The 26,775-nt window shown below is 27.1% G+C and overlaps 1 protein-coding gene across 1 annotated transcript in view; it reads left to right on the top strand.

The window, feature by feature from the left end:
• The first annotated feature begins 886 nt into the window (after window positions 1-886).
• Abcd1 (ATP binding cassette subfamily D) overlaps window positions 887-26,775 on the top strand; it is a 35,438-nt gene continuing 9,549 nt past the window's right edge. Inside the window, exons 1-8 of the mRNA XM_016072246.4 lie at window positions 887-2,323; window positions 6,900-7,080; window positions 8,224-8,339; window positions 11,594-11,768; window positions 13,359-13,453; window positions 15,917-16,062; window positions 24,957-25,102; window positions 26,423-26,507. Of these exons, the coding sequence (XP_015927732.1) occupies window positions 1,328-2,323; window positions 6,900-7,080; window positions 8,224-8,339; window positions 11,594-11,768; window positions 13,359-13,453; window positions 15,917-16,062; window positions 24,957-25,102; window positions 26,423-26,507 (1,940 nt within the window). The 5' untranslated portion in view covers window positions 887-1,327. The remainder of the gene's footprint in view (window positions 2,324-6,899; window positions 7,081-8,223; window positions 8,340-11,593; window positions 11,769-13,358; window positions 13,454-15,916; window positions 16,063-24,956; window positions 25,103-26,422; window positions 26,508-26,775) is intronic.

The following is a 26,775-nucleotide window of genomic DNA, read 5'->3' as shown; positions in this document are numbered from 1 at the left end:
AAAGTGGCAAATTCGATTCCATCTTATGAAATATTATTTTATATTTATCTAATAATTATATAGTATTTATTTAACACATTATTTCTCATGTATGCGTTAATTTTATAACAATCTATACATTTTTAATTAATATTTAATTTTTTCGTCTTTATTAAAAAAGTTGTTTTTATTTAAAAAATTTATAAAAAATATTTAATAAAACTTTTTTTTTTATTTGATAAATTAAAAACAATTGATTTCGTATTTGTAAATATCGTAAGAAACTGCATTAAAATTTTTTTTTTTTTTTTTTTTTTTTATCGGCGTTCGAAATGGGCTGCAGGTGGCGTATAGAGCAGAACTCTTTTCCTATGGCAACACTTCACATGCTTTCCCCATTAGCGTGTGGAAAGTCACCGAGGAGGGAGGTACGTTAGTTTCTCTCTTGATTTTCACGTAGATTAAAATCTTTTAACTTGAAAAACTATATGGAACTGAAAACTACTTTAAACATAGTTCTAAAGAAAAGTATCATAGAAATTTTAAAAAATATTTTTATTAAATAAAAAGGAAAAATATTAAGAAAAGGAAATTATCGTAGTACATTCCTATACAACTGAAAAGAGGAGGAGAGGGAAGGGAGAAGGGCTAAAGGCATGAAACCGGTCTCTCCCCAGATCTTAGATTAAGACCCAGACTTAATCATTAATAGATCTCTTTTCTTTAATTTTAAAAAAGAAAAATGTAATGCAGATGTTAATAAAATATGCGAAATTTGCTTATAGCTTTCAATTAATATTATTAGTTGAACAAAGGTCAAGTGTTAGTTTCGTCGTTATATTGAAATTAATTTGATCATTTAAAAAGAGAGTATTAAGATCAAAAGAAATAAGCAGTCGGATACGTATCAAACATAAAAATAAATAAAGCAAAAATTTTCTGACGTGTGTATCATCTGACATCTGAATTGCATATTATTATCTGACAGTGAAAAGCTAGGCCAAGTAAAGGCAAAACTTGCCAAACTTGATATTTATCAGTTTGTCACAATTAGCCCTCAAGTTTCGCCATGGGGAAATTTGCGCAATAAATGTGGTTGAAACAATTGTTGTGAGAGTGACGATCCAGTGATAATCTCTATCGAAATCGGGATGGTAGTATTGGTTAATGTGTTTTTGGGTCTGTAAGCTCTGTCTCGTGAGTTTTACTCAACAGAATAGATCTTGTGCGTTATAAGTGAAATTATCAATTGTGTTGATAATGAAGTAAATTGCTATAAGTCAGTGCATTTTAATTTATTTATATCTGAAATATTTTGACAAATTTCTAAGAAAATCAAAATTTCAAGATGCCTAATACGTTGTCAAAAATAGTTCAGAAAATATCTGATAAAACTTCATTTCCACCTGAAAAAATAAGCTTGTGCATGGTTAGTGCTGTTTGTTTCTTACACGCTTCTCGAGTTGGATTTCCATTGTTGTTGAAATCTATAAGAAGTATCAAAAATAGAGCTACAGAGGCTCAACAGAAAATATCATCTACAAGTCCTCAAAAAGGGACTCATGTTGATGATGAAATTATCGAAATTAGTACTGAAAGCACTGAAGATGCTAGTGTATATGATTTGAAAAATTTCCCAGCTTTCAATAAAGAATTTCTTCTACAATTAGGGAAACTAATTAAAATAATGATTCCCAGTATATGGAGCATTGAAGCTGCATTGCTAGTATTGCATACTTGCTCTTTAATTATGCGCACATTTTTGTCCATTTATGTCGCGAAGTTGGAAGGCCGTATAATAAAATTTATTGTTAGAAAAGATATTAACACTTTTACTTTACAACTTACCAAATGGCTTTTAATAGCTCTTCCAGCCACCTTTCTGAACAGTCTAATACGTTTTTTAGAAAGTCAGCTTGCTCTGGCCTTTCGTACGAAGCTCGTCCGATATGCGTATTCTTTATATTTTAAAAATCAAACTTATTACAGGGTAAGCAATTTAGATGGTCGTTTGGAAAATGCCGATCACTGTTTAACTGAAGATATTATTTCATTTTCTCAATCCATAGCTCATCTGTATTCTCACATCACGAAGCCTCTGTTGGATTTGATTATTATTAATTTAACATTGTTTCAAATGACTAGACATATGGGCTCGTTTGGAATGTCTGGTCAAGTATTTGCTGCTGCCGTTGTTTCACTTACTGGTCATATTTTGCGTAAAATTACACCAAAGTTTGGGAAGCTTGTTTCTGAGGAAGCTAAGCACAAAGGATATTTGCGCTATGTTCATTCTCGGCTAATTACTAATGCTGAAGAAATTGCTTTCTATGGAGGGCACAAGGTGGGTATTTTTTTAAAATCTAGTGTATGTATTAAACCCTATCAAATTCATAAATAATGTGTTAACAGCCCTAATAGTTAACTGTTATGTCCCTAATAGTTAACAGCAAACTATTAGGGAAACTGAAAATTTTGCCAAATGGTCTCAATTAAGAATCTTAGTGATAGTTTGAATATGGAAAATAAATCAGTTTTTTTTCTAGCTTATTTTAATTTATAAATGTTGTGTTGCAAATTTATTTAATTAGCTTTTATTTTTCACAATTAATACAGCACAAAAAGGTAAGAGAGAGAACTAAATAACGGTTCTACACCAAAGTTTTAACGGGGTATATAATAGTTATTTACTGATACTAAATGCCAATCAAGTAAGATAATTTTAATATAGCTGGGCATTGGACAATTATTGCTTACTATATGATATTAATGTTTACCGTAGCTAAGAATTGATATCATAAGTGGTATTGATACCCATTTTAGGAAAGCTAAAAATGAACAGTTGTAGTATTATATTTTCATCACGATAAATTAATACAAAACAATAAATAAAAATAATGCAAAGGCATTTTAGAGAATTACATACAATTTATGTAGTTAATTTAATCAATACTATAATACTGAACAGTAATGGTCTAAGCTGCTAGTCTCAATTGATTAATTTTAGCTCCTTCCATTCCATTCAGTTTTTTTCATTTCTTCCAGAGGAAACCTACTCTGATATTTGTACAATTTCAGAAAATGAATTAACATCATAGATTTAAATAGTGTAATTTTCTCAAAGTGAGAAAAAGGGAAAAATATTATTTCCTTTGGAACTTTATATCCACAAATGAAATTAAAATAATAGGGGAGAGTGGTTCACCTTGGGACACTTTTTATTTTCATTTTTTTTATTTTGATCAATTATTGTCAAAATTTTACCTGATATTCTTGTAACATTTGGTTGAAAACATTTTAAACTAGGTTTTGATTTTATATCTGTCATAGAAATAATTTTAAAAAATGTTTAGTTATCTTGTTATTTGTCCCAAGTTGTACCTCCTAGTGGGGCACCTTGGGACAGTTAAAAAATATGAAAAGTTAAGTAGAAATTTCCTAAAAATAGTATAACATAATTTAATTTTGTTAATAAAGTTTTACTTTGTTAGTTTCAACTTTTTGTATGCAAATACCAGAGCTCATTCTAGGCAGAAAAAAGGGCAGGGTGCAAACGTTTAAAAAAAGGGCATTATTATTCTAAAAGGGCAATAATTTCTTTCTATGGGCTTTTCATGTTCTATGAAAAAACATTGTCAATTAGTGAAAGAATTTTTTTTTATTTTACTAACAGTAGCAAAGCAATCATATTTACTCATTTTTATTAATAAATTAACATATATATCGAGTTATTGAGCTAATTAACTTAGTAATTTATTTAAAATGCTTGCATATATTAATAAAATAATAAATGTATGTTTTTAAGTGTCTAGTTATGATTTAATAATTAAATTGATTAATAATAACTATGATTTAATGATAGTGGAAGCAAGGGGGTGTGATGGCTATTTTTTTCCCCCATATAAATCTATGTATTGACAGCAATGGCAAACTAAATAAAAATAGTTTAAAATTTAAGAAATCCATTGTACAGATTGGAGAAAAAATAAAGAAGGATTGAGGAAAGAAAGGGTTTAGAGTCTATTAGATCAGGGGCAACAGGGTGGATTCTTTTGACTAAAAGGGCAACAGGGTGGATTCTTTTGACTAAAAGGGCAACAGGGTGCTGCGCCCTGTTTACCCTGCCTAGAATGTGCTCTGCAAATACAAATTATGCATATGTAGTGTCCCAAGGTGCACTATATAACTTAATAGGATAGTTTAAAATATACTTTTAGGCTTAGCATTTGAACAATTAAATTTCATAACTTCTAAAGGGAAAGCTTTGTACTTCATTATATTATCTTTTATTAAAAATAATTTCATTAAAATTTCTTTCTACAACTAATTAAACTTTTAAATGAAAGTAAGTAAACATGCTTCAAAAATAAAAATCTTAATAAATTATTATCTGCTTAATCAATAGAATTAAAATATATTCCAAGGTTAGGTGATGCTGACATATATCTGAATCTAAAAGAACTAAAAAATAATTTAAAATTTAAGACCAAAAATAAAAATGTCCCAAGGTATACTGTGTCCCAAGGTGAGCCACTCCTCTCTATATATGCCTAAACCCTGAAGAAATGAGAATTTTATCTTAAATACTTACCCAATTTTTAGATTGAAGAACTTCTCCAAAAGGTCTTAGTTCTTCTGCAGTTTTTCTCAGAATATGTTTGTTCTTAGAACATGTGTAATCTTTCTACCCAAATAATATCTATCTTACATTTACTGTTTTACTATGAATGAAAGAATGATAGGAATTATGTTTCAAGTTTTTTAGTCAAATAAAACACTTCTTGACCTAGAAATAAAAAAGGGGCTTTAAGTATGTATTGAAACAACACTAGAACAAGAAAAACTTTGGTATTCCAGCATGAAAGGATGTTTTTTGTACTTATCAGTGGTAACAGCTGCAAGTGAGGGAATAAGATTTCATTGGCTTAAAAATTACAAAAACAAAAAAAATTATTTTTTATAGTACTCATATTTGATGACTGTTAAAGATATCTTCTAACTATATGTTGAATAAATGACTGAAATATTCTTCATTTACTTCATTTTAGAAAATTTGTAGTGAATTATCCAAAAGTCAATATTTTTTGATGATATATTTATTATTACTATTATTGCTAATTTTATATTTAACTGATGTGACAAACCGCTCTCTAGCACTTTACTTATATCTTTCTGCAAGATACTTTTGATAATAACAATTATATATATATATATATTACTAATTTGAAGTAACAAAAGCATTGTGTTTAAAAAGAAAAGAAATCCTATTTGTATAAAAATGTAAAGTGTATCTATAAAGTGTATATATTTTTTTTATGGAATTTGTAATATTTTTTTATTCTTATTTTATAGGCAATATTCTTTGAAGGGAAAAAACACAAAAATTATTATTCTGTTTTCCGCATTTTGTAAATCATCACATTAAAAAAAAACTGATTAAAAATCGTGAAATCTGTTGCAGTGACTACCAGAAAAAGATTGATCATGAAATCACACGAATCAGCCTCTTTTAAAAGAGGTTACTCAACTGCGTGTTTTGTGTCGAGATTCGGTTGTTGTAATATACATCATATTAAAAATATCAAATTTTAAAAACCACATGAAAATCAATATCAATAACAGTCAAAAATACAAACAAAATACTACAGATTTACAATATTATTGGTGTATATTGTGATTTGCATCAGAAAGTGATTATTTAAATGCGCAATTCAAATTTTACATGCAGAAATAATATTAATATTGAAATAACCAGAATTTTAAAATCCCAGTTGGAAATCAGTAGCACTGGCAATAACTGCCGAAAAAAATGGTGAAATTGTCGCATTAAGAAAGTTCAATTATCAAATTTGCCAATTATTTGTGTGTAATAAAATTTTTAAAAAAATATTGATGTTTTTTTAAAAAAAATTTATTTGTAGCAATAACAATAAAAAAAAAACGGTTGAAGCACTGTACGGATCAACGATCGGGAGTGTTAAGGAGTGACTTCTTGATTCCAGGATTAGAACTTTGTGTGCTGTAATAATATCAGCATTTTTCAAAAAAAAAAAAAAAAATTCATGAAAATATCAAAATAACTATCTGAGCAATTAAAAACATCGAGATTTTATTACAAAAAAAGTAAAAATTTGTCAACGTAATTGCCGTAAAATAAAAGATCAAAGTATACATATATTTATGATGGAATTGGTAAGAGTTGTCAGAATGATTTAAAATTTTCATATGCGTAATAAAATTATTTGATAGATTCTTTTCAACCAAATTTATAAAAAAATTGTTTTTTGATTAATTATTTTTTTTGCTATGATTTGTTTTTTGATTAATTATTTTATTTGTTAAAAAATCCTTACTCACTGTCATATTTTATTAAAATATAATAGATGGAGTGCTTTAAAAAAAACGAAAGGGAAGACCATGATTTCTAAAATGAACTATCTTTTAAACTCTCGTTATTTTGGAATATATATATTTTTTTATATTATTCATTTGAAATTTTGCTGAAGCTAGTCATTATCAAATTTTTATTTCTCAAATGAGATAGAAAAATCACAAGCTTTTCTTTCTCCTTTGATGCATGAGAGAGGCATCTTTTAAATATACTTCGTCAGAAAGAAATCTTTCAAATTTTTGCAGATAAGAAAAGCAAAATTGTTTACTTCCCAAAAGAAAAATCTTTCTTCTCGAACTCAATAACATTCTGCATGCAACAATGTCGCCGCTATTCTGCCTTGATGTGAGTCGATAAGACTTTCATTATTTTAGAGTAACTTAAAAAAATTGGCATTGCATGCGACCCAAATATAGATGAAAAAACTTTGCTTTGTTATATATTCAGTTTGTGTTTTTATTTGAGAAAGACTGATTTTGTTTGATTTTATAATAATTAACTGTTAATGGTATATTTTACTGGCGTATAGGTAGAACTTTCATTACTTCAGAGGAGCTATAAAAAACTGGCCTCCCATATGAACCGAATATATAACAAGAAACTTTGGTATGTGATGTTTGAACAATTTTTATTGAAATATTGCTGGAGTGCTGCTGGCATGATCATAATTTCATTACCCATAATGATTGGTTCTCCTCAAACAGATGCAGGTAAATTGTTCTTTCTAAATTAACTTTTTTACTGTGCCTAAACTAATGTTTACAATAGCAAGAAAAGGTTTTACCTATTCCTAAAGTTGTTTCTGCGAAACATTGATTCATAAAAAATTCTTCTAGGAAAAAAAAAAATTTTTTTTCTTCATAAAAGATAAAAATCATTATTTTTTAAAATTCTTTTATGAGAAGTAATGCACAATGTGCTTTTTTGACGTTTTTGTGAAAATAAAAATTTTTACATTTTCTTCCAGGTCTTTTTTTTCTCTTGTTTTTTTATTTCTTATATTTTAAAAGTATGTTTAAATAAAACTTGAAATCATTTGTAGGGATATTTTCAAATCTTTTTAATAAACTTTTAATTTGTTCAAAAGAGGAATCAAAATAATGATAAAATTCACATTTCAGAATATTTACTTTGCACAAAATAAAATCATTACACCTTAATAATGTTTAATTTAGTGATTGCATTGCAACTTGCTAGCGTGCTATCTTAATGGTTAAGAATATACTTTACGTGAATGAGCTTATATTTATTTATTTATTTTTTTGTTGTTGGCAGTAAATTGTGAGAAAGAACGTTTTGTTTAGAATAATTAATTAAGAAAAAGATTTAGATAAAGAAATAACATAAAAAGATTAATTGAAGCTATTTATATTACATATATTAATCTGAAAGTGATTGTTTAGCTATACAAACTTTTCTTTTTCTTAATTTTCATCTTAAAAATTTTAATTGGCTGCTTTATTATTTGTATTTTTTATAGCTTTAACGATTTATCAAGATTTTTTAATGACTCTGACACACATGTCAATGATTTCCATAAAGTTTGCTGAATGTTCAACTGACAACCAATGTTTTCAGTTTGAGTCATTAAAATTCATTTTTTTAAATTATTTATATTTCATGTTTCCAAAATTATTTATTAATGTTCATTTATTTTAAGTACAATACAAAGTACATATTAACAGGACACAGCAGATCATCCTACTGTTTAATAATTTTTTAATTTAAATTAGTTTTTCTATTTAAGCTTATTGTCCAGTCCATTATTACATTATTATCTATAAATATTTTTAAATTTGTGTTGTGGTGATGAATTTTTAGCTGAGAATTTTTTCTTTTTGTTCCTGAAATAGATGACAATTATAGTGATGATGGCGTAAGTTCAAGAACAGAATACATGACTACAGCTAAAAATATTTTAATCTCTGCATCAGATGCTTCTCAAAGACTTTTCTCTTCATTCAAGGAGGTAATGAAATTCTATTCAAATTTCAAATATGATTTATTTTATTTATTTATTTTTTTGCAAGTCCACATCATGATTTTCGACAAAGTGGCGAGAAAATCTTCATCTATGCTAAGGGTAAACCAAAATGCTAATGGGTGTATATATATTAAGTTATTTTCTTATTCTTTTTTTAATCGTTATATGGTGCTTTATTTTCTTCAAAAAACATGGAGTTAATCCAAATGAGTTTTTCTGAGATGCACTGAGCATAGTTTCCTCTGTTATTTATGAAAATCAAAACCAACTTTTTTTGTTTTTAATTTTTAAGGTATGACCAATTTTTTAAAAACATTTTTTGGTTTTCATCTTTTTTTGCCATTTTGAGAAATTGTTGGCAATAGCAAGTATTATATTAATATTTTACTTGATAAAGTTTTTTTTTAATTAAAAGATCCTTGGGAAAGAGATAATAAATTGTGCATCATAGATCTGAAAATTTAAATTTCCAGTTAGTAGTCAGTTGCCGGTAGACTTTAACTTAGCAGCCACTTTTTTCCTCATCCTATTGAGTCGTTGAACCAATATTGATAGGTCCTTTTTATTTTCTAATCAATTTTTGCAAACTTTCTTTACTAGGATTAAATTATAGTTAAAAAAAATTAAAATTAAAAATGATCAGCAGATATTAAAAATTTATTAAACAAAATAATAAGAGAAATCTGTGATAAAATTTAGTTTGACATACTGAAGAGCTTTATGTAAATATATTTGGGTAGACAAAATTCATTTAATGTATACATTGCAATTTTGAAATTTGTGATTTGTTAAAGAACTCTCCTTTTACATGAATATTTCCATCACAAATTGATGAATTCTGTAGGATCAAAACTCTAAATGGAGGCATTGGACATTTTAATGAAAATTCTGTTTTCCAGAGTCTCTTTCTACATTGATGTAGTTTTATCATTAAATGATTTTTAAAAGAAGTCAATTATTTATGTAATTTAAGCTGCAACTTTTTTTGTTGACTCGTCACATCGTCCTTATTTTTAGGTCCTGTATATCCGGGCAAAACTTAATCTGATATGTTTATTGACGTTTTATGTCTTGGTGTTTTTTCGTGACTTCTAGAATGTATATAACAAAAAATACTTACGTGAAAGCGTAACATTAAAAATTAAAATAATTTGGTAACATTACATTATATGTTGACTAGTTTCACCTTAGATCTAAAATGTTTACATGTAAATGTCAACTTGATTTAACTTATTATAGGATTTAGATTACCATAAATTGAAGAATTAATTTTGTGATTTTTTTTATTCATTGCAGCCATTTTTATGAAGTATTGTGCTGATCAAACTTTTAGATTGAAAAGCATTCACGATTTGCTCTTTTTACAGTAGTCTAAATAAAGACCAACAAAAAGAAATGTATTGAAGTAATGCTAAAATAATCTTTAAGCAACTCCACTGAAAACTATGAGGAAAACTAATTAAAAAACTGAAATACATTCTTGTTCAAAACCAGAAGACCATCTCTACATATTATATTAGGCAAGACAGGCAACTATTACCAAATCAATCGGGCACTTCCTAAATGATACCTTTTATGATGCAACACTCTGCATGTTGTCAGACACTTAATGAGGTCACTTCCTGTATCAGACTTTGTTTATAAATATTTGAGAAGATCCTTGCTTGTCTGCATTCCCAATTTATACTTTAATAAAAACAAAACTACTCTTAAAAAAATATTGCCACCAAACAAAGAATGATTTATTTCCATAGTGGCTTGTTATACTGTCATGTTACTCAAATAAAGAAAGTCCATTCACAAAATTTTTGTGGGTTATAGGTGTCTCACAATGATAATAGTTCATATTTTGGATATTTTTTTCCTGTTTTTTGGAAAAAATACCAAGTTTATAAAATATTTGTAGGTTACCGAGAACAAAAATATATGCATGGAAACTTTTACAAACTTTTCAAGATTTAAAAAATAAATCACACCAGTTTTATTTATTATTGCCAATTTGGTATCATATATTGTAAACAAATGACTGAAATATTTTATAATAAGCTTGTTATACTATATCCTTACTCAAGATGAAAATTTATTTACTAAAAAATTCTGACTAATCATTGTCTCACAATATTAATTGTTTTAATTACTATAAATCAAAGTAATGCTGGTTACCATTTCTTTTCTTGTTGTGAGTGTCTGATTTGGAAATGGAAAACATTACTTTTGAAAGTCTAGTGACAAGAGAAAAAAAATTTTGTTTAATGGGTGTAATGCCTATTTAATATCTCAGGGCTGTATTAAGTTTTGTGTTACCTATAGTTTATCAGTTTTAGCATTTAGTTACTCACAACTCCATTGGTGGAAAAAATAATTTAACCAAACAGTAAACAAACATGACTGAATTATTGTTCTTCACTGAGTATACTATACTAGAAGATGAATGAAAACTAAACTTTGAGTTCTAAACTCAATTCCTTTCTCTAGAAGGGGCTCTCCAAAGGAGTATCCTCTAGGATAGGAGTTCCCTTTTTTTTTCATTTATGGAACCATAAATGATCATTCTACTTTTGATGGAACACTCAAACTTTATGAATTAAGTTCATTAGCAACCAATTAAAGGCTACAAATTATTTTGTAAATGTTTAATGTGTGGAATAAAATTATTTTATCATAAAGTTTTATCAATACTGGTCTTAAAATAAGGTTTCATGCCAGACAGTTCAATTCAAAGATCTGGAGCAGCACCTAGTTTAGTTTTGACTTTGATTTTGGCGTATGCATTAGCTGAATATGAATAAGATAAATTATGGCATGAAATGAAAAAAGATTACATGAATGTATATTCTTTTCTTTATTCATTCGATATATATTTATTAAAATATACCTTAAATTTTGATTTTCTTTTGCACCACTATCATTTCCCCCTGAATAATTTCATGAAAATAACAAAAATATAAAGTAAATAAAATATAATTGGGTGGATTTAAATTTAATTACTGGTTTTGAAAATCAGGAATAAATTTCTAATACTCCAAATCCCTGTGACCCTTCTTCAAAAAAAAAAAAAAAAACAGGTTTTGCAAAATACCTTTTGGGAACCTCTGCTTTTTGGAATTGTAAGATGTTGCTGACAATTTTAAATATGATCAAAATTATCTTTTTTCTTAATAGTTTTTAAAACTATATTTTTCTATAAATTCATTTAACTTTTATTTTGAATTAATTTTTCTATGTTTTTCTTTGCCAAGATAACTGAGTTGGCTGGGTATACTGCTCGAGTTTCTAGGATGATCAACGTATTTGAGGAAGTTTGTGAAGGACAGTATGAATTGTCTACTAATACTGAAATCTCTTCCAAGCTGAGTAAAAAGGTTACTGAAGTAAAGGGCTTGAAATTCAAAAATGGAATGCCTGAAATTTTAGGTTTGTTACTATTTTTTTTCTCATCCTAAAAGCTATTCTAAATTATGTAGATTAAGATTTGAGGCTCGTTGAGCTATCATTGAGATTTTAGTTTAAGGAACAAAAATTTAATGCTCTAAATTTTGTCCATTTTTCTGAAAAGATTTTCTACTTGTTTTTAGTGTGAGAATGCTTTCTACCAAGTAAGGAAGAATTTTTTTACATATGTTTTGATTTGTGGAACATGTAATTAAATTTTAAGGCAAAGTTTATAGCAAGGAAAGGGAGAAACATTAATTACTGTGATTAAGGTATTAATTAATTATAAATTTTAAACTGGTGTTTTTCAAGGAACATTTTTTTAAAAATCAGTATAATAAATCGTGTAATATTTTATGTGACAAATGTTTTTATTTCTTACCATATGAAACTAATGGAATATTTTATGAAATGTACTTATATTGATACAAAATGGGTAAATTGTTGCCATGTAATAGGGCTGAAAAAGGTGTTCTTTAATTAAAAAGACGTTTTGTTAATTTTTTAATCTGAATTGGCAGGCTTATATTTGCCTTCCTGTGGGGTACATCATACTCAGTTTTCTTGCATCAATAAATATGAGAGTCTTTTTGTTTTGCTTTATCTGCCCTTAAGTAGTTAAATTGTCCAGCAAGTAGTTGTCTAAAAGAAAAGACCCTTAGAAAAATTTGCATTACTCGTAATTCATGTTTTTTTTTTTTACAAGGATGAGAGTTTAGCTTATTACTCAACATTGCTCTTTTCTGCAGGTTTAAGACAGGGCTGGTTCAATTATCTTTGGTGCCTAGGTGGAGTGGAAAATAATTTCTGTCTTACATAACAATACATTTATCCTGCTATCAATACATATGCTTGTAAGTAGGAAAACAGGCAATATAACTTGAGGTCGTTATATCTTAAGCGCACAATGCCTTAAATATTTAAAGAAAATTAAAAAAATATATTAAACTAATTTGGACAAAATAATCGTACATATAAAAGCTAACTGAATAATTGATGACCTAACTTATTTTTAATGCTAATCTATGTTAAAATACCATTTAAAATAGTGCATTAGTTGAAAAACTCGTTTAAATATTTTTCTGTTTCTGGGTAGCCATCATTCAATAAATAACGTATGCCTAAGTGAATGCGAAAACCACATAGTTTAACCAAAAAAGAAAAAAGACATATATTTCATAGAAAGAGAGAAAAGGATTCCAACAAGTAGGTAATTAATCAATTTGAATTTTCTGCTCTCTTTCTGTGACCCTTCTGAACAGTTGTATAAGTTTGCCTAACGGAAGATCCGCCCCTGGTTTAAGGCTGAAATAGGAATGAACAAACTCTATCTCTGGTAGAGTTAGCAAATTTATGACTATGTTTTTGCTTTAACTTCTAAAAATGTTTACAGTTTTATTTAACTTATTAAATTTTAAGAGAAATAATAAATCTCTTATCTCTGCGTACTAAATTCTGTTATTTTAATAATTTTGATTTAATAATAATTTTGATTGTATAATTTTGATAATGATAATAATTTTGATTTTTAGTTAAAATTTGACAAATAAAATTTGAAACCAATTGTTTTAGGACAAGTTGTGGAAAAAAATGGAATAATAAAGTTAGAATCTGTACCTATTGTGACACCTAACTGTGACATCGTTGTTCCTAGTTTATCATTTTTGGTAAGATTTCAATATTTTGTTTTTATATTTTGTTTTGTTTTGCTTTATATTTTGTTTAGTTTTGTTTTATATTTTGTTCAGTTTGAAAACTTATTTTATGTTAAGTTTTAAACATCAACTGTGTTTGTAATTTTTGTTTCACGTTTTGAATGGTTTTAGGAGTTTTAATTTATAATTGATACACTTTACAGATATAACTAAAATATTATTCAAAATAAATTATATGAATATGTTTGATACTCTATTGCTAATTAAATGGCTTTAGAGGAAAAATAATTTTATAGTAATGCATATGACAATGCTTGACTAAAAATTTTTAAAAACTGAATTTAAATATATCATTATTAATTACTGGAAAACAAGCTGAAATAAATTGCAAGTTTAATTTAATAAAACTTTTTTTTTTCCATTTAAAATGATAAAACGTTTTTTATATACAGTAACTTATATTTCCCATTTATTACTAAAGAAAGCCATTTCAAACTTGTATACATATTATTTTATATCTATATATTTGGATAATTTCTTTAAATATGATTTGAACTTTAGAAATGCATTAGCATTAATTAAATAGAATGTGATTTTGAAGATGTATGTATCTATAAAAAAATTCGTTGAGCTTTTATTACTCTCATACCATCTCATAATATAAAATGTTTTGTAAATTTTTAAATCAATCGTTAAAAAAAAAAAAAAAAAAAAAAAAAAACACTTGATTTGAATCAACCAATCTTGACTATAATCAATTAAATTTTTCAGCTGTTTATCATCTCGTTAATATTGTGTTAAGATCTTTATTCACTATTTTTAATTAGAATAAAAGCTTCTACAGACTTTTTAAAGTGCTATAATCAAAGTTTAAGTCTTCCTGTACTATTTACTTATATTAATTTATTTGCTGCAGTTGCTTCTTTCTCCACAAACTTTATCCGCCTTTCCAATTGTAGAATATGCATACAGAAGACTCATTATTAAATGCTGCAATTTAAATACTCATTATTAAATGCTGCAATTTAAATACTCATTATTAAGTGCTGCAATTTAAATACTCATTGTTAAATGCTGCAATTGAAAAACAGAAGAATAAAGATTATCAGAGTCATACTGAATTAGAAAAATTATAAAGCTGAAGAACAAAACTACATAATGATAGTCCACAAAAATGATTATAAAGATGCCTTGTATTGTTGAAAGACAGAACATAGCTAAAAAATTATAAAATATATATAAATAAAAGAAAAGGAACTAAAATTGCAAAAGGGGAGATAAATAGAAAAATCATTATTAATATTTAACTCTTATTTAATTACAGCCTGTTTCAATTCTTTAAGGAAATATCTTTGACAGGGATATATAATATAATTGTTGTTTTTTAATATGCATATTTCCTTTTCACTAAATATTCGTAAAGTGATTTTTTGCGCTTACTTTAAACTCAGCATTCAATCCAATTTACTTAAAAGTCATTATTCCTCTTATTGTTTTTCTTTTTCTTTTTAAGTATCAATGATTTGAATGGTAATGAGTTTCCTTTAAAGAAACTTTAAATAAGTGCAAAACAAAGGGCCATTAAGATACAATACACATAACTTCTTTCCTTTTTATTGGAATAAAATAATTTTATTTCACTGTTATTGTCTGTAAGCTCTCTTTTTTTTTCTCCTAATGTATTTTTTTTTATTTATTTAAGTTTTGAAAACTATAAAGTTTTAAGTAGAAAATTTCATAACATAGAAAGATAAGAAAAAAAGCAAAAGTTGGGTATTAAAATGAAATTTAAATGCCAGATTATTTTTTATCTTTAACAATTTAAGGTAATTCTCAATTTTATTGAAAATGAAAACAAATATTTGAATCGTACAAAAGTTTTTCAATTTTGAACTTATATAGTTTTAAATTTTATTATCTCAAACTGACAAATCTACAGAAATATAATTAAAGCAATATAAAAAAAAATGCAAATACTAACTACAATTAAGCTATTCATACCAATTTCAATGTGTTTAAAGATAAAGATATTTTTTATCACTATAGATAAGTTTGAGTAAGTATAATCTTAATATTTTAATTAATTTTGTTTGGAATATTTTTAAATGTATTCTATTCTCTCATAATATGTCCTATAATTCAATATAAAATAATAGTTAATTGCTTTTTTTATTGTTTTTGAGAAATTTTTTCTACTGAAGATAAAGTAGAACATGAAAAACTTTAAATAAATCAAATGAATTCAGTCAATTTAGTAACTTGTCAATCAAGTTTTTTAGGGGATGGTAGGTAGATTTCTTTAAGAAATATTTAAAAATTCTGTTATTGGTGAGATTCCTTCTATTCAGATGTTTACTGTAATTTGGAACTTATTGAACTGTACAAAGGAAATAAATGTATGTGTCTAATAAAGTTGTTTAAGAAAAGATATATTTCTTATCCAGTCATCATAAAAATTTCATGTAATATTTTTAGATGACACCGGACATGCACGTCTTGATTACTGGTCCTAATGGTTGTGGAAAAAGTTCTTTATTCCGTATTATTAATGGCTTATGGCCAGTCTATTGTGGGAAACTTGAGAGACCTCCAGAAAGGGAAATGTTCTATATTCCTCAGAGGTAAGAAAACAAATGTCATTGTCTAAATTAATCTTTTCATTAAACCTCATATTTTTAAGACTTAACACCGTTTCAAAACAGAAATTTCGTTTTTAAGTTTTATTTAAGTTATATAATAATTTTCCCATTTTATGTGAGAAATCAACATATTTATTGCAGGAGATCTGCTTATGTGTCCTTTGACAGATATATTCGAATATATTTATATCATGATGACTATTAATTATAAGAAAATCAGGCAATTTTGAGAAAAGAGACATCTGTCTCATATATATATAAAATCACACTTGTTCAAGGAAACTTGAGGAGGGTGGTGAACTGCCATTATTTTATTATTATTTACAGCTTAAAAAGAATGTAACTTACAAAAATATTTTCTTTTTTTATGTAAAATAATTCATTATTTTACAAAGAAAACTATATTTAAGTAAAACCGTAAAAGAGGAAAGTTTTTTAATTTACTAAAGGACTAAAAAACTTTCACAAAAACAAAACTTTCCCAAAGCAAAAGCAATCCTAAATGCTTTTACTTATTATCTTATTTACTTATGAAAGATATTATCTACTGTTATAAAAGAAAAATTCTGTTTTTTTTCTATTATAAAAAATCTTTTTAAATTAATTTTGAGTAACTACATTGCAATCTCAATATTATGAAATTCTGTAATATGTAAAAAATTTCAAAGTATGTTTCATGAGATAAAGAAATAGAAGTTGTGCATTAAAATTAACGTTTAAACCTTTATTTTTCTTAAAATAATCATCAAATAAAAATAATTTGAATTTAGAATGTTCTTTAATGTATAATTACTTTTTGGTAAAGAAATGTTAAAATCCAAAAAGTCATTGCAGGAGGAAGTTAGGCTGAAACTTCTATACCAAAAAATTATCAAAAGGAAAAAAGTTGAAGGCGATTGTAAGCTTTATCAAGCAATCAAACAAGTCTTAGACTTTATCACCCTGCCTTTTTCACTGGTGATTTAAAAGATTCAATAGCATGCATTAGTTTAACACTTCACAAATAGGTTGTTTCTTTCCTTGGATCTCACTTTCTCTGCTTTTTCTGAGTCTGATAGTCTTTCCTTATTAAACCAATATTATTCATTAAATGCTGCCTTAAAAGAAAACACAAAATGTTTTGCAGACAACAAGTAAAAAGACGCATAAAAGTGTAATACAAAGAAATGTATTCAAAATTCTAGCAAAAATGTTTATTAACATATCCTGTCCATTAAGGGTATTAATTAAAAAAAATTTGCTACATTTTCCATCAAAAAAGATCAATCTCTCATAATTAGAAAGGCAACTCTTGTAAAATTGCAACTGAACTTTTTTTTTTATGAATATGTTTAATGTGTTACATCAAATAGGCAAAATTATTTTTTTTTGACAGCAGGATACAAAAACTAAATGCCAAATTGGGTTTAATATGAGTAAGGTAATATTGTTAGGTCTATTAGTATTCTAATTGAAAGTTAAATGTTTGTGTAGAGTAAAGTAAAATTAGCAAGAAATTACTTTTCCCTGAAAGTACTGAACTCATGGCCATAATTAAAAATTTAAAAACGAAATGGTTGCAATCAAGTTCGGGATTGCACTAAAATAGTTATGAATAAAAGAAAAGAATGACAAAACCCCCAAAAATTAATGAAATTTAAAAAAGAAATTACTTTCTAAGACAGCAGTATTTTTTCCCTCGACTGAAAAAAGGCTTTCTCTATTTTTTTTTATTGAAGAGACTTCATAAATTTTTTTTATCAATATTTAAAACCAGTCAGGGGCCAAGTCATACATTTTTGGGGCTAGTTTTGGCTTTCTGACTATTGGTTGTGCATCTGTGGTTGTAGCTTCAATAGTTGAAATGTTTTTTAAAGAACTATTTAGTATTTATGAACAAAGTAAAAATAATGTGTACAGAATTGATAACTGAATTGAATGTTGCGCTTTGAAGAAAAATAGAAAATCTAAATAAAACAATATTTCAAATGAAAATTAGTAAGTGAATGACCATTCAGTTAGCTGCTTGAAACATTATTTGTTCAATTGTTATTTAGATTCAAATCTTATTCCTTGATGCTATTAAACCTCATGAAATTTTTTAGTTGAGAAATTTAATTTGTCTACTTTTTCATCACAATAATTTTGCAGTGCTGGCATAAAAGTTCTGAAGCAGCAAATGAAATAGAATGGCTAAGATATTTAAATTACTTTTGTATAATATGGGTGCAATACCTAATTCATCATGTCTAATCTTTAATAATTTTAAGACTTAGAAACTAAAATTAGACATTTTTGTTTAAATCATATGATTGTGAAAAATTAAAAACAATAAAAACCTCTTTTTGATAAGACAAAAAAGTGGAATACCTGGGGATAATATTTACAATGAAACTTTGTTCAGAACTGATTGTGTTGCAATAACAATTAATTTATCTGCATTTGAACTTGCAACACAAAGAAAGAAAACTGACAAATATCTTGAAGGTTTCTTTTGACCTTATTAGTTACATTCAAAATCAAACATTTCACTCTTCCATTGAATTTATCAAGGTCAAGTTGTCAAATGTGAAGCCATTGTTTAAACCACTATGCTTATTAGGCCTTTTTTTTAATGATTGTTTCACAAAGAATTGGAAAAGATGACACTTAATAATGATAACAGATGGTTGTAATAAAACATTATAATCAACTATAGCAATTATTAACAAATATTTACCATAAATGACCTTGGCCTAGGTTATGGACTTGCTGCTTCCCATTAATCAATCTTTTATATATATATATATATATATATATATATATATTAATCTTTTATTTTTATTAGATTGTTTATTGTTTGAATTCTGCATAACCTTTGGAAAAAAATATTGCATAATTGAAAAGATTAATATAATTGATTTTGGAGATAAGTGATATTTTTTATTCGTATTTTAGTTTTTCAATATATGTAACATAGAAATCTTCAATTAATCTTTTTATGTTATTTCTTTTCTGAATATCCTTTTCTTTTATTTTATTATTCTAATCAAAACACTTTCTCACGCTTTTAAATTCACATCCTGTCCTTAAATATATTTTTGGCTCAAGTATGCGTTACTAATTAAAAGTAAGACATTTTTCCCTTTACTTTTTCTGGGAATTGTGCAACCTATTTAATAAGCCAATTGTAATTATTAATGTTTCCAGAGTTGGCCGTTGATTACAGTAATCGATTACAACTGTAATTGATTACAGATAATTACAGCTATGTAATCAATTACTTGTAATCACGATTACAAGTAATCAATTACTTGTAATCGTGATTACAACTTTCAAAAAATTTTGATTACAGCTGTAATCATGATTACAATTTTGATTACAGTAATCAATTACTTGTAATCACGATTACAAGTAATCAATTACTTGTAATCGTGATTACAACTTTCAAAAAATTTTGATTACAGCTGTAATCATGATTACAATTTTGATTACAGTAATCAATTACTTGTAATCATGATTACAAGTAATTGCGATTACAAGTAATCACAACAAAAACGATTACAAGTAATTATGATTACAAGTAATCAAAATATATGATTACATGTAATCATGATTACATGTAATTTGATTACATGTAATTGTGATTACTTGTAATCAAACTATACGATTACAAGTTATTACGATTGTATACTATAGTCAAATTTTTTATGTAAGTATTCATGTGTTTACATATTTTTATGTACATAGAATGTACGCACGCATGAACGTACAATTTGCGATTCCTATACATACAATGTATGCACAAACGTTGTTTGTACGTACAATATTCATAATTATATGGTAATATACCTAATGCAATGCGCATATGCTTAGTACATATAATTATGCATTTATGATACATGTACGCATGTATGTTAGTTTGTACAAAATGGCAATGTTTTGTATCTTTGTATACATAGACAATGTATGTATGAACGTATATGAAAATAATGTTTATGCGTTTGCATGCTTTTATGTACTTAAGTGTATATATTGTATAAATTTACGATAATAGCACGTATATACAATGTACGTTTGTATATAAAATTGTACGTATTTGCGTACAATATGTAAAAATGTTATTTAAAGGTACAATATATGCACATAGTTGCGTAAGCAAAATGCGTACATGTATACATGCATATTTATATGTACATCGATATATGTGCACGCAAAGTATGTACTTATGTACAACTTACGTATGTACTTGTATAACTACATACTTTGTTAATACTTATGCGCATGTAATGCATGGATGTACAAAAAAATAGTTATATGCACAATGTATGCATGTGCATACAACGTATACATGTACATAATTACAAGTAATGTACAAATACGTGCGTACATTTAAATATATGTAATTACAATATACATATACATTGTGCATATATTAAAAAAATTTATATTAGTAAAGTTATTAAAATTTGTTTTAAAATTATTCTAAGGTATATGAAACTCGACCTCATATTTTTTAGAAAGCAAACGATAATTTTATTTGGAATTTCTAAATATTAATTCCACACATAAAATTTACCGTTTTTCTTACCATTTAAAAAATTTCTATGAATCATGCATTATGTTATAAAAAAAAACAAATCTGTATTGTCAAACATTTCATGAAAATACCTGAAAATAATTTTTTATTCAGAGAATTTCAAAATGATATAGAACAATTAAAGCTGAAAACTAAATTTAAATATCGTTTGATTTTGTCATTTAACTTGCTTGAGTCATTAAAAGTTAACTTACATGCATTTTATTTATTGCATTGTACACATATTTAGACATAAATGTAATGTACATATGTATACGTGTAATGTATGTACGCATGTACAATGTATGTACATACATTCATGTATTGTACGTGCATATATAGTACATATGGATATGCATACATGGAACATACGTGTATTGTACATGTGTGGATACATTCATTGTACATATATACATTGCACCATATGCATAGATAGGGATAGCATGCATGTACACATGTAAAATTTGTACGAAAGAATTATGCCCAATATATTTATGCACATACGTACTGTGTATGTACACACATATGTACATTATATGAACATTTCATCATATGTACATTATATGAATATACATCTGTACGCTATATGTATATACATCTGTACGCTATATGTATATACATCTGTACGCTATATGTATATACATCTGTACAATATATGCATCTCAAATGTGTGTACGTACGTTATGCATGTCGAATGCATGTATGAAATATAAATACGCCCAATGTACGTACAATAGTTCACAAATGTATTATGCATATTTGGATACTTACATTGAGCATGAACATATTATGTACATGTACATAAATACACTGGACATGCATATCATGTACATGTATACATACATATATTGTACATCCTACAGATATACCTATATTGTTCATGCATACATATATTGTACTGTTCATAAATAAATTGCACATACATGCATGGGACATACATTGTACAGACAATGTATGTATGTTCGTACAAACACAAGTACTTGTATATATATGCGTACATGAACATAGATATACATTTTACATACACAAATATTTGCATAAAATGCATATATTCATTGTGTATAAATGTACATGCCTACATTGTTTGCGCATACATACGTAATTATTATCTATATACATACGTCATATATTTTATACCTACAATATAAGTGTATGTACATGTGTGTGATACTAAAATGTCTGAACATATGCACTAGATAAAATCATATGTACATACATTTCAGTTACATTCATTTGTACGTATACAAATACGTACAAAATGCAGTACATGTTAATACGTGCAAAATGTATCATTATAAAATACATTCTACTATCTACAGTAAAATATAATCATTTATAAGAATACAATAGTCTGGTAATCGTGTAATTAGATTACATGTAATCATGATTACATGTAATCAAATTACATGTAATCATATATTTTGATTACTTGTAATTATAATTACTTGTAATCGTTTTTGTTGTGATTACTTGTAATCGCAATTACTTGGAATCATGATTACAAGTAATTGATTACTGTAATCAAAATTGTAATCATGATTACAGCTGTAATCAAAATTTTTTGAAAATTGTAATCATGATTACAAGTAATTGATTACTGTAATCGACTATGTAATCATGATTACAGCTGTAATCAAACTTTGTAATCACGATTACAAGTAATTGATTACTGTAATCAATATTGTAATCATGATTACAGCTGTAATCAAAATTTTTGAAAATTGTAATCATGATTACAAGTAATTGATTACTGTAATCAAAAAATGTAATCGATTACATTTTTGGCCAACTCTGAATGTTTCCCTTTTTCTCTAAAATGTAATAAAGTAGAGGGAAATTCATTTGCTACTTTCGCTAGGATAAAACCTTAAGCACACAGTTTTGTAGTGCGATTTTGAGCTCCACCATTGATAGAAAATGTTTTGAATATACCATGTGAAGCTAAATAAAATATTTTTGCCTTCCAAGTGCTATCTGCGTGGCCCAACAACACTCAACCATGACTGCCACCCTTTTGTATATATATATATATATATATATATATATATATATATATATAACGTCGTTGCCGAGTGGAAGGATTAAAACAGGTCTTAGCCCGGGAAGGAGGGTACAAAATTTATTTATTAATTATAAGACAGAGCAGTCATGAAAGTGTGTACACGATAAGTTCCGCTTCACGGTTATATGTTAGGGAGAATCTTGAAAATTTAAATCTGTAAATGTCTCTATTTAGAGAAAAGAGGGAAATCTTAGATATAACTATTGGTTTAAGAAATAGGTCGAGTGATTCCCAGGAAGATTAAAGGGGAAAATGTCCTGCTTTTAATTAATGCATAGTTGAGCCAAAAATAGATTTAAGAACAGGATGTGGCTTTTAAAAGTGTGAGAAAGCATTTTGATTAGAATAATTAATTATGATAACATAAGAAAATTTACTTATTAATTTTACTATTATTTACATAATTGTTTTATTTCTAATCTTATTTGTTAAATAGTATTTTTAAGGATTATTAGTAAGTATGGAAAATGGGTCTAAAGTGGACAAATGGAATATTTCTGTTATTTTATAACTCACAATTTTTCTGTAATTTCAGCAGATTGGCAAAACTTTTTCTCCCTTTCATATGCAGTTGCTGAGCAACTATAATATTCTATAATATTTACAGTGGTAGTGTGATAACAATTAAATTAAGCATATTTTATTAGTCCAAATATCAGGCCTTATACACTTATTTGATTTGTTTATGTGTCATGGTGGTCAAATTCTTTCTAAATCAAATTTAGTTCAAGAGAAAAAAAATTAGTACCATTTGAGACATTCAAAAAAATCTCCCGTTGAATTCATTAGGCCTTAACTTTAAGTAATATAGGCATTGTGAAGATAATTTACTCAAAATTGTATATTTTTCCATTTTACAAGTAACGGTAGATTAAGCAATTAATTTTATTGTTTGTTCTCCCTGACTCCATATTGTAGGGCTAGTGTGAATAAAGCACATTAAAAATATAAATTTTTAAGAAAGTATGCTTCTAAATTCAAAATTTTGTACCATTCAAAATAAATTACAAGCAAAAATAAGTAAATAAATGGAATATAAAAGATATGTTCAAACTAATTATAAGTAAACGTTTTGGGGCAAAATTATGAAGTTGTATAATAAAATAGTATTTAAACTAAATTCAGTAATGTTACAGCGCATAGAAGGCCAAGGCCTACTGTGCCCATCTGTTTTCTTGACCTTGGACTTTAGGATGCAGGAGCAGATGTTCTAGTCAGGTGGTCAGCTGAACGCAGAACCCCCAGTGTTTAGTTCCCAACCATGCTTGGTACTCATTTATCGACCCACTGAAGGGATGAAAGGCTAAGTCAACCTTTCCTGGCCCGAGGATCGAACCTAGGGCTTGTGGCACAGGAGCGCGAAGCGCTTCCTCTCAGCCACGGGGAGTCAAAATAGTATTTATATAGTTATTAGTTTTAGAATAGTTGCTTATGGCCAACTCTATATGTTTATTAACACCTTTAGTAAATTTTACCTATCATTGAAAGTAATATTATTTTTATAATTGTTGTTTTGTTTCAAACCCTATATTATATTGGTAACTTATAGTGATCTTTACTAATTACTTACTAAAAGTAAAGTATATGTGCAATAAGGAGGAGGATTATTAGGAGGTGAATGAGGTCCAGCTCTCCAAATATGTAACACCGGAAACTGCTTACTATGGGACATTATACCAGAAAAACAACAGAAAATAGGTGCAACATTTAACAAAGCATCATATGTACTAAGATTTAGGGCATGCACATACAAAATTAAAGTGACAGTCAGGGGCTACATCATTTGATTCGTTTGTTGGTTGGCTATGCTGCCTCTTATTTTATTCTTTTGTTCTATCACAAAATTTGTTAGCAGATAAGTGATATAAATTATTGCATCTAAAATCATTTTTTTGAGAACCATAATGATAATTCTCAAAGAAATACCTTAAAAACGAAGTGCAGCACTGTTAATGAATAATGAAAAATTGCGGTAACTAACCAACCATACATTAAAAGAGAAAACATTCTTTCTTCTCTACAATCCCAGCAGTAGTTAAAAGAAATGAGTGCAAGCCCATTTCAAGGAGATCATCTGCTGTTACCCCCCTAAATGTTTCTTTTTCCTTTTTACACAGAGATGGGTTACTGGTTTACATTATGTCTATGGAAGCTAGCTTTCTTCTTTGTATGATTGGTCTTCAATTTTTGTGACTAACAGCATAATTGAGGAAATTTTTATCAGCTTTGCACACCTAATAACTTACTTTTATCTTTATGACTGTTGTCTTATTTCAGACCCTATATGTCTATTGGTACCCTTCGTGATCAAGTTATTTATCCTCACACTCTTGAGGATATGAGAAATGACAACAAGTCTGATGATGATCTCTTTAAAATCTTAGAAATTGTTCACCTACAGCATATTGTTGTGAGGGAAGGAGGTAAGTTTTTTTTTAATGTTCAGCTCTTAACTGCATACTTTTATTTTTCACTTAATAGAATGCAATCTTAATGGTTTCTTGGACTAAATTAAAATATGTTTATTAATCGTAGCAGAAGATTATTTAAGTCACGCATGAGGCATATTACTTTCTGTGTGAAGTGTTAAAACAACTTTAAGGGCTCTGAACTCTATACCTATTTCTAGACTAAATTTTTGGGAATACATGTTCTTGATTTCAGCTGTATGAGTCTAAAATTCTCTGAATATATTTATAAAAAGGTGTGTTTATTCAGAAAAAATATTTTTTTGTTTCAGATTCAGATTCAAATGATAGTTTAAATTATCATTTGCATTATTTAATTAGCATATTTAAAGTTAGATTTATGCATCTTAGTTTTTGAACTTATCGCTATTAAATAAAAATTATTCAATGTTTCCTTTTTGTTTTGTTAATGACTACAATGGAATTTAATATATGAGGACCTCTTATTGATAGTCGTTAGTGCTTATTCTTATGCTTTTTTCTCTCCAGATTATAAAATGTAGTAATTCAATAAATGAAGATCTCACATTGCTCGCCTTCAGTGCTTGTTCTCATGTTTTACTTTTTCAGACTGCATAAATGCAATTAAAAAAAGAACTTCACATTATTAGTCCTCAATAATTTCACTTGAGCTTTTTGCTCCAGGCTGTATAATGCAATTAAAAAAATAAGGATTGAGTTTGTAAGTCCTAAATACTCTTGTGCTTTTTTTTCTTCAATAAATGAGGACCACACATTGTTTGTCTATAATGTTTGTAATTTTTTTGCACACAGGTACAATGTAATTCAAAAAATAAAGAACTCACATTATTAGTCTTAGTGCTTAACTTTATTTTTTAGATTTAAGCTAAAGAAAAGATTTTTTTTTTAAATACACTTCTTGCTTAACAGTCCCCCTTTTTAAAAGTCTTATTTACTGCCATCTCAGCATAGCAGAAAATAAGTTAAAAGAGTTTCATGAAAACTACAATTACTAGGTCAAAGTTGGTCGAAACAACTAAAGTTTTATATCACTTGATGCAATATACATCAATTATTTATTTATGTATTGCAACATGGTATGTTTTTCATTGTCAAATTATTTATTAAAAGTTTCAATACTTCATCCAGATTCTAATCTCATTAAATCAAAATTCATTCTATTTCTCTAATTTTCAGTATTAGTACTATCTCCATTTAATCCTGTTGTTTACGATTCAGTTCATTAATTTAACGATTTAGCTAATGTCGTTTGCTGATTTTTAGGTTTTAATTTTTATATTTACTTTATTTTAGGTTGGAATGCAATAAGAGATTGGAAAGACATACTTTCAGGTGGGGAAAAACAAAGAATGGGAATGGCACGACTATTTTACCATAAGTAAGCATAGTTTTTAGTGACTCAAAAATTTCTCATGCTAAATATGCACAAAGACAAATAATAATTACTCCCAATTGCTCAAAAGCTGGAGATGCTCCAAATTTTTTTTTCTAATTTTTTTTTTATATTTCCAGTTATTATTGTTTTTTTTCTCTTCAAAATTTTTCCACATATAATAGAGCATGAAAACAAACTTGCAATTTAGTGCAGAATCATCTCAGATTGACGAAACAAAAAATTGAATTAAATACAGCTATAACAGTTTAAA

This window comes from Parasteatoda tepidariorum, chromosome 8, assembly GCF_982258835.1.
Source record: "Parasteatoda tepidariorum strain Cologne lab strain chromosome 8, Ptep-v5.0, whole genome shotgun sequence".
NCBI lineage: Eukaryota > Metazoa > Arthropoda > Arachnida > Araneae > Theridiidae > Parasteatoda > Parasteatoda tepidariorum.
Note: the sequence above shows the minus strand (reverse complement) of the source record. Positions and strands in the feature narration are given on the sequence as shown.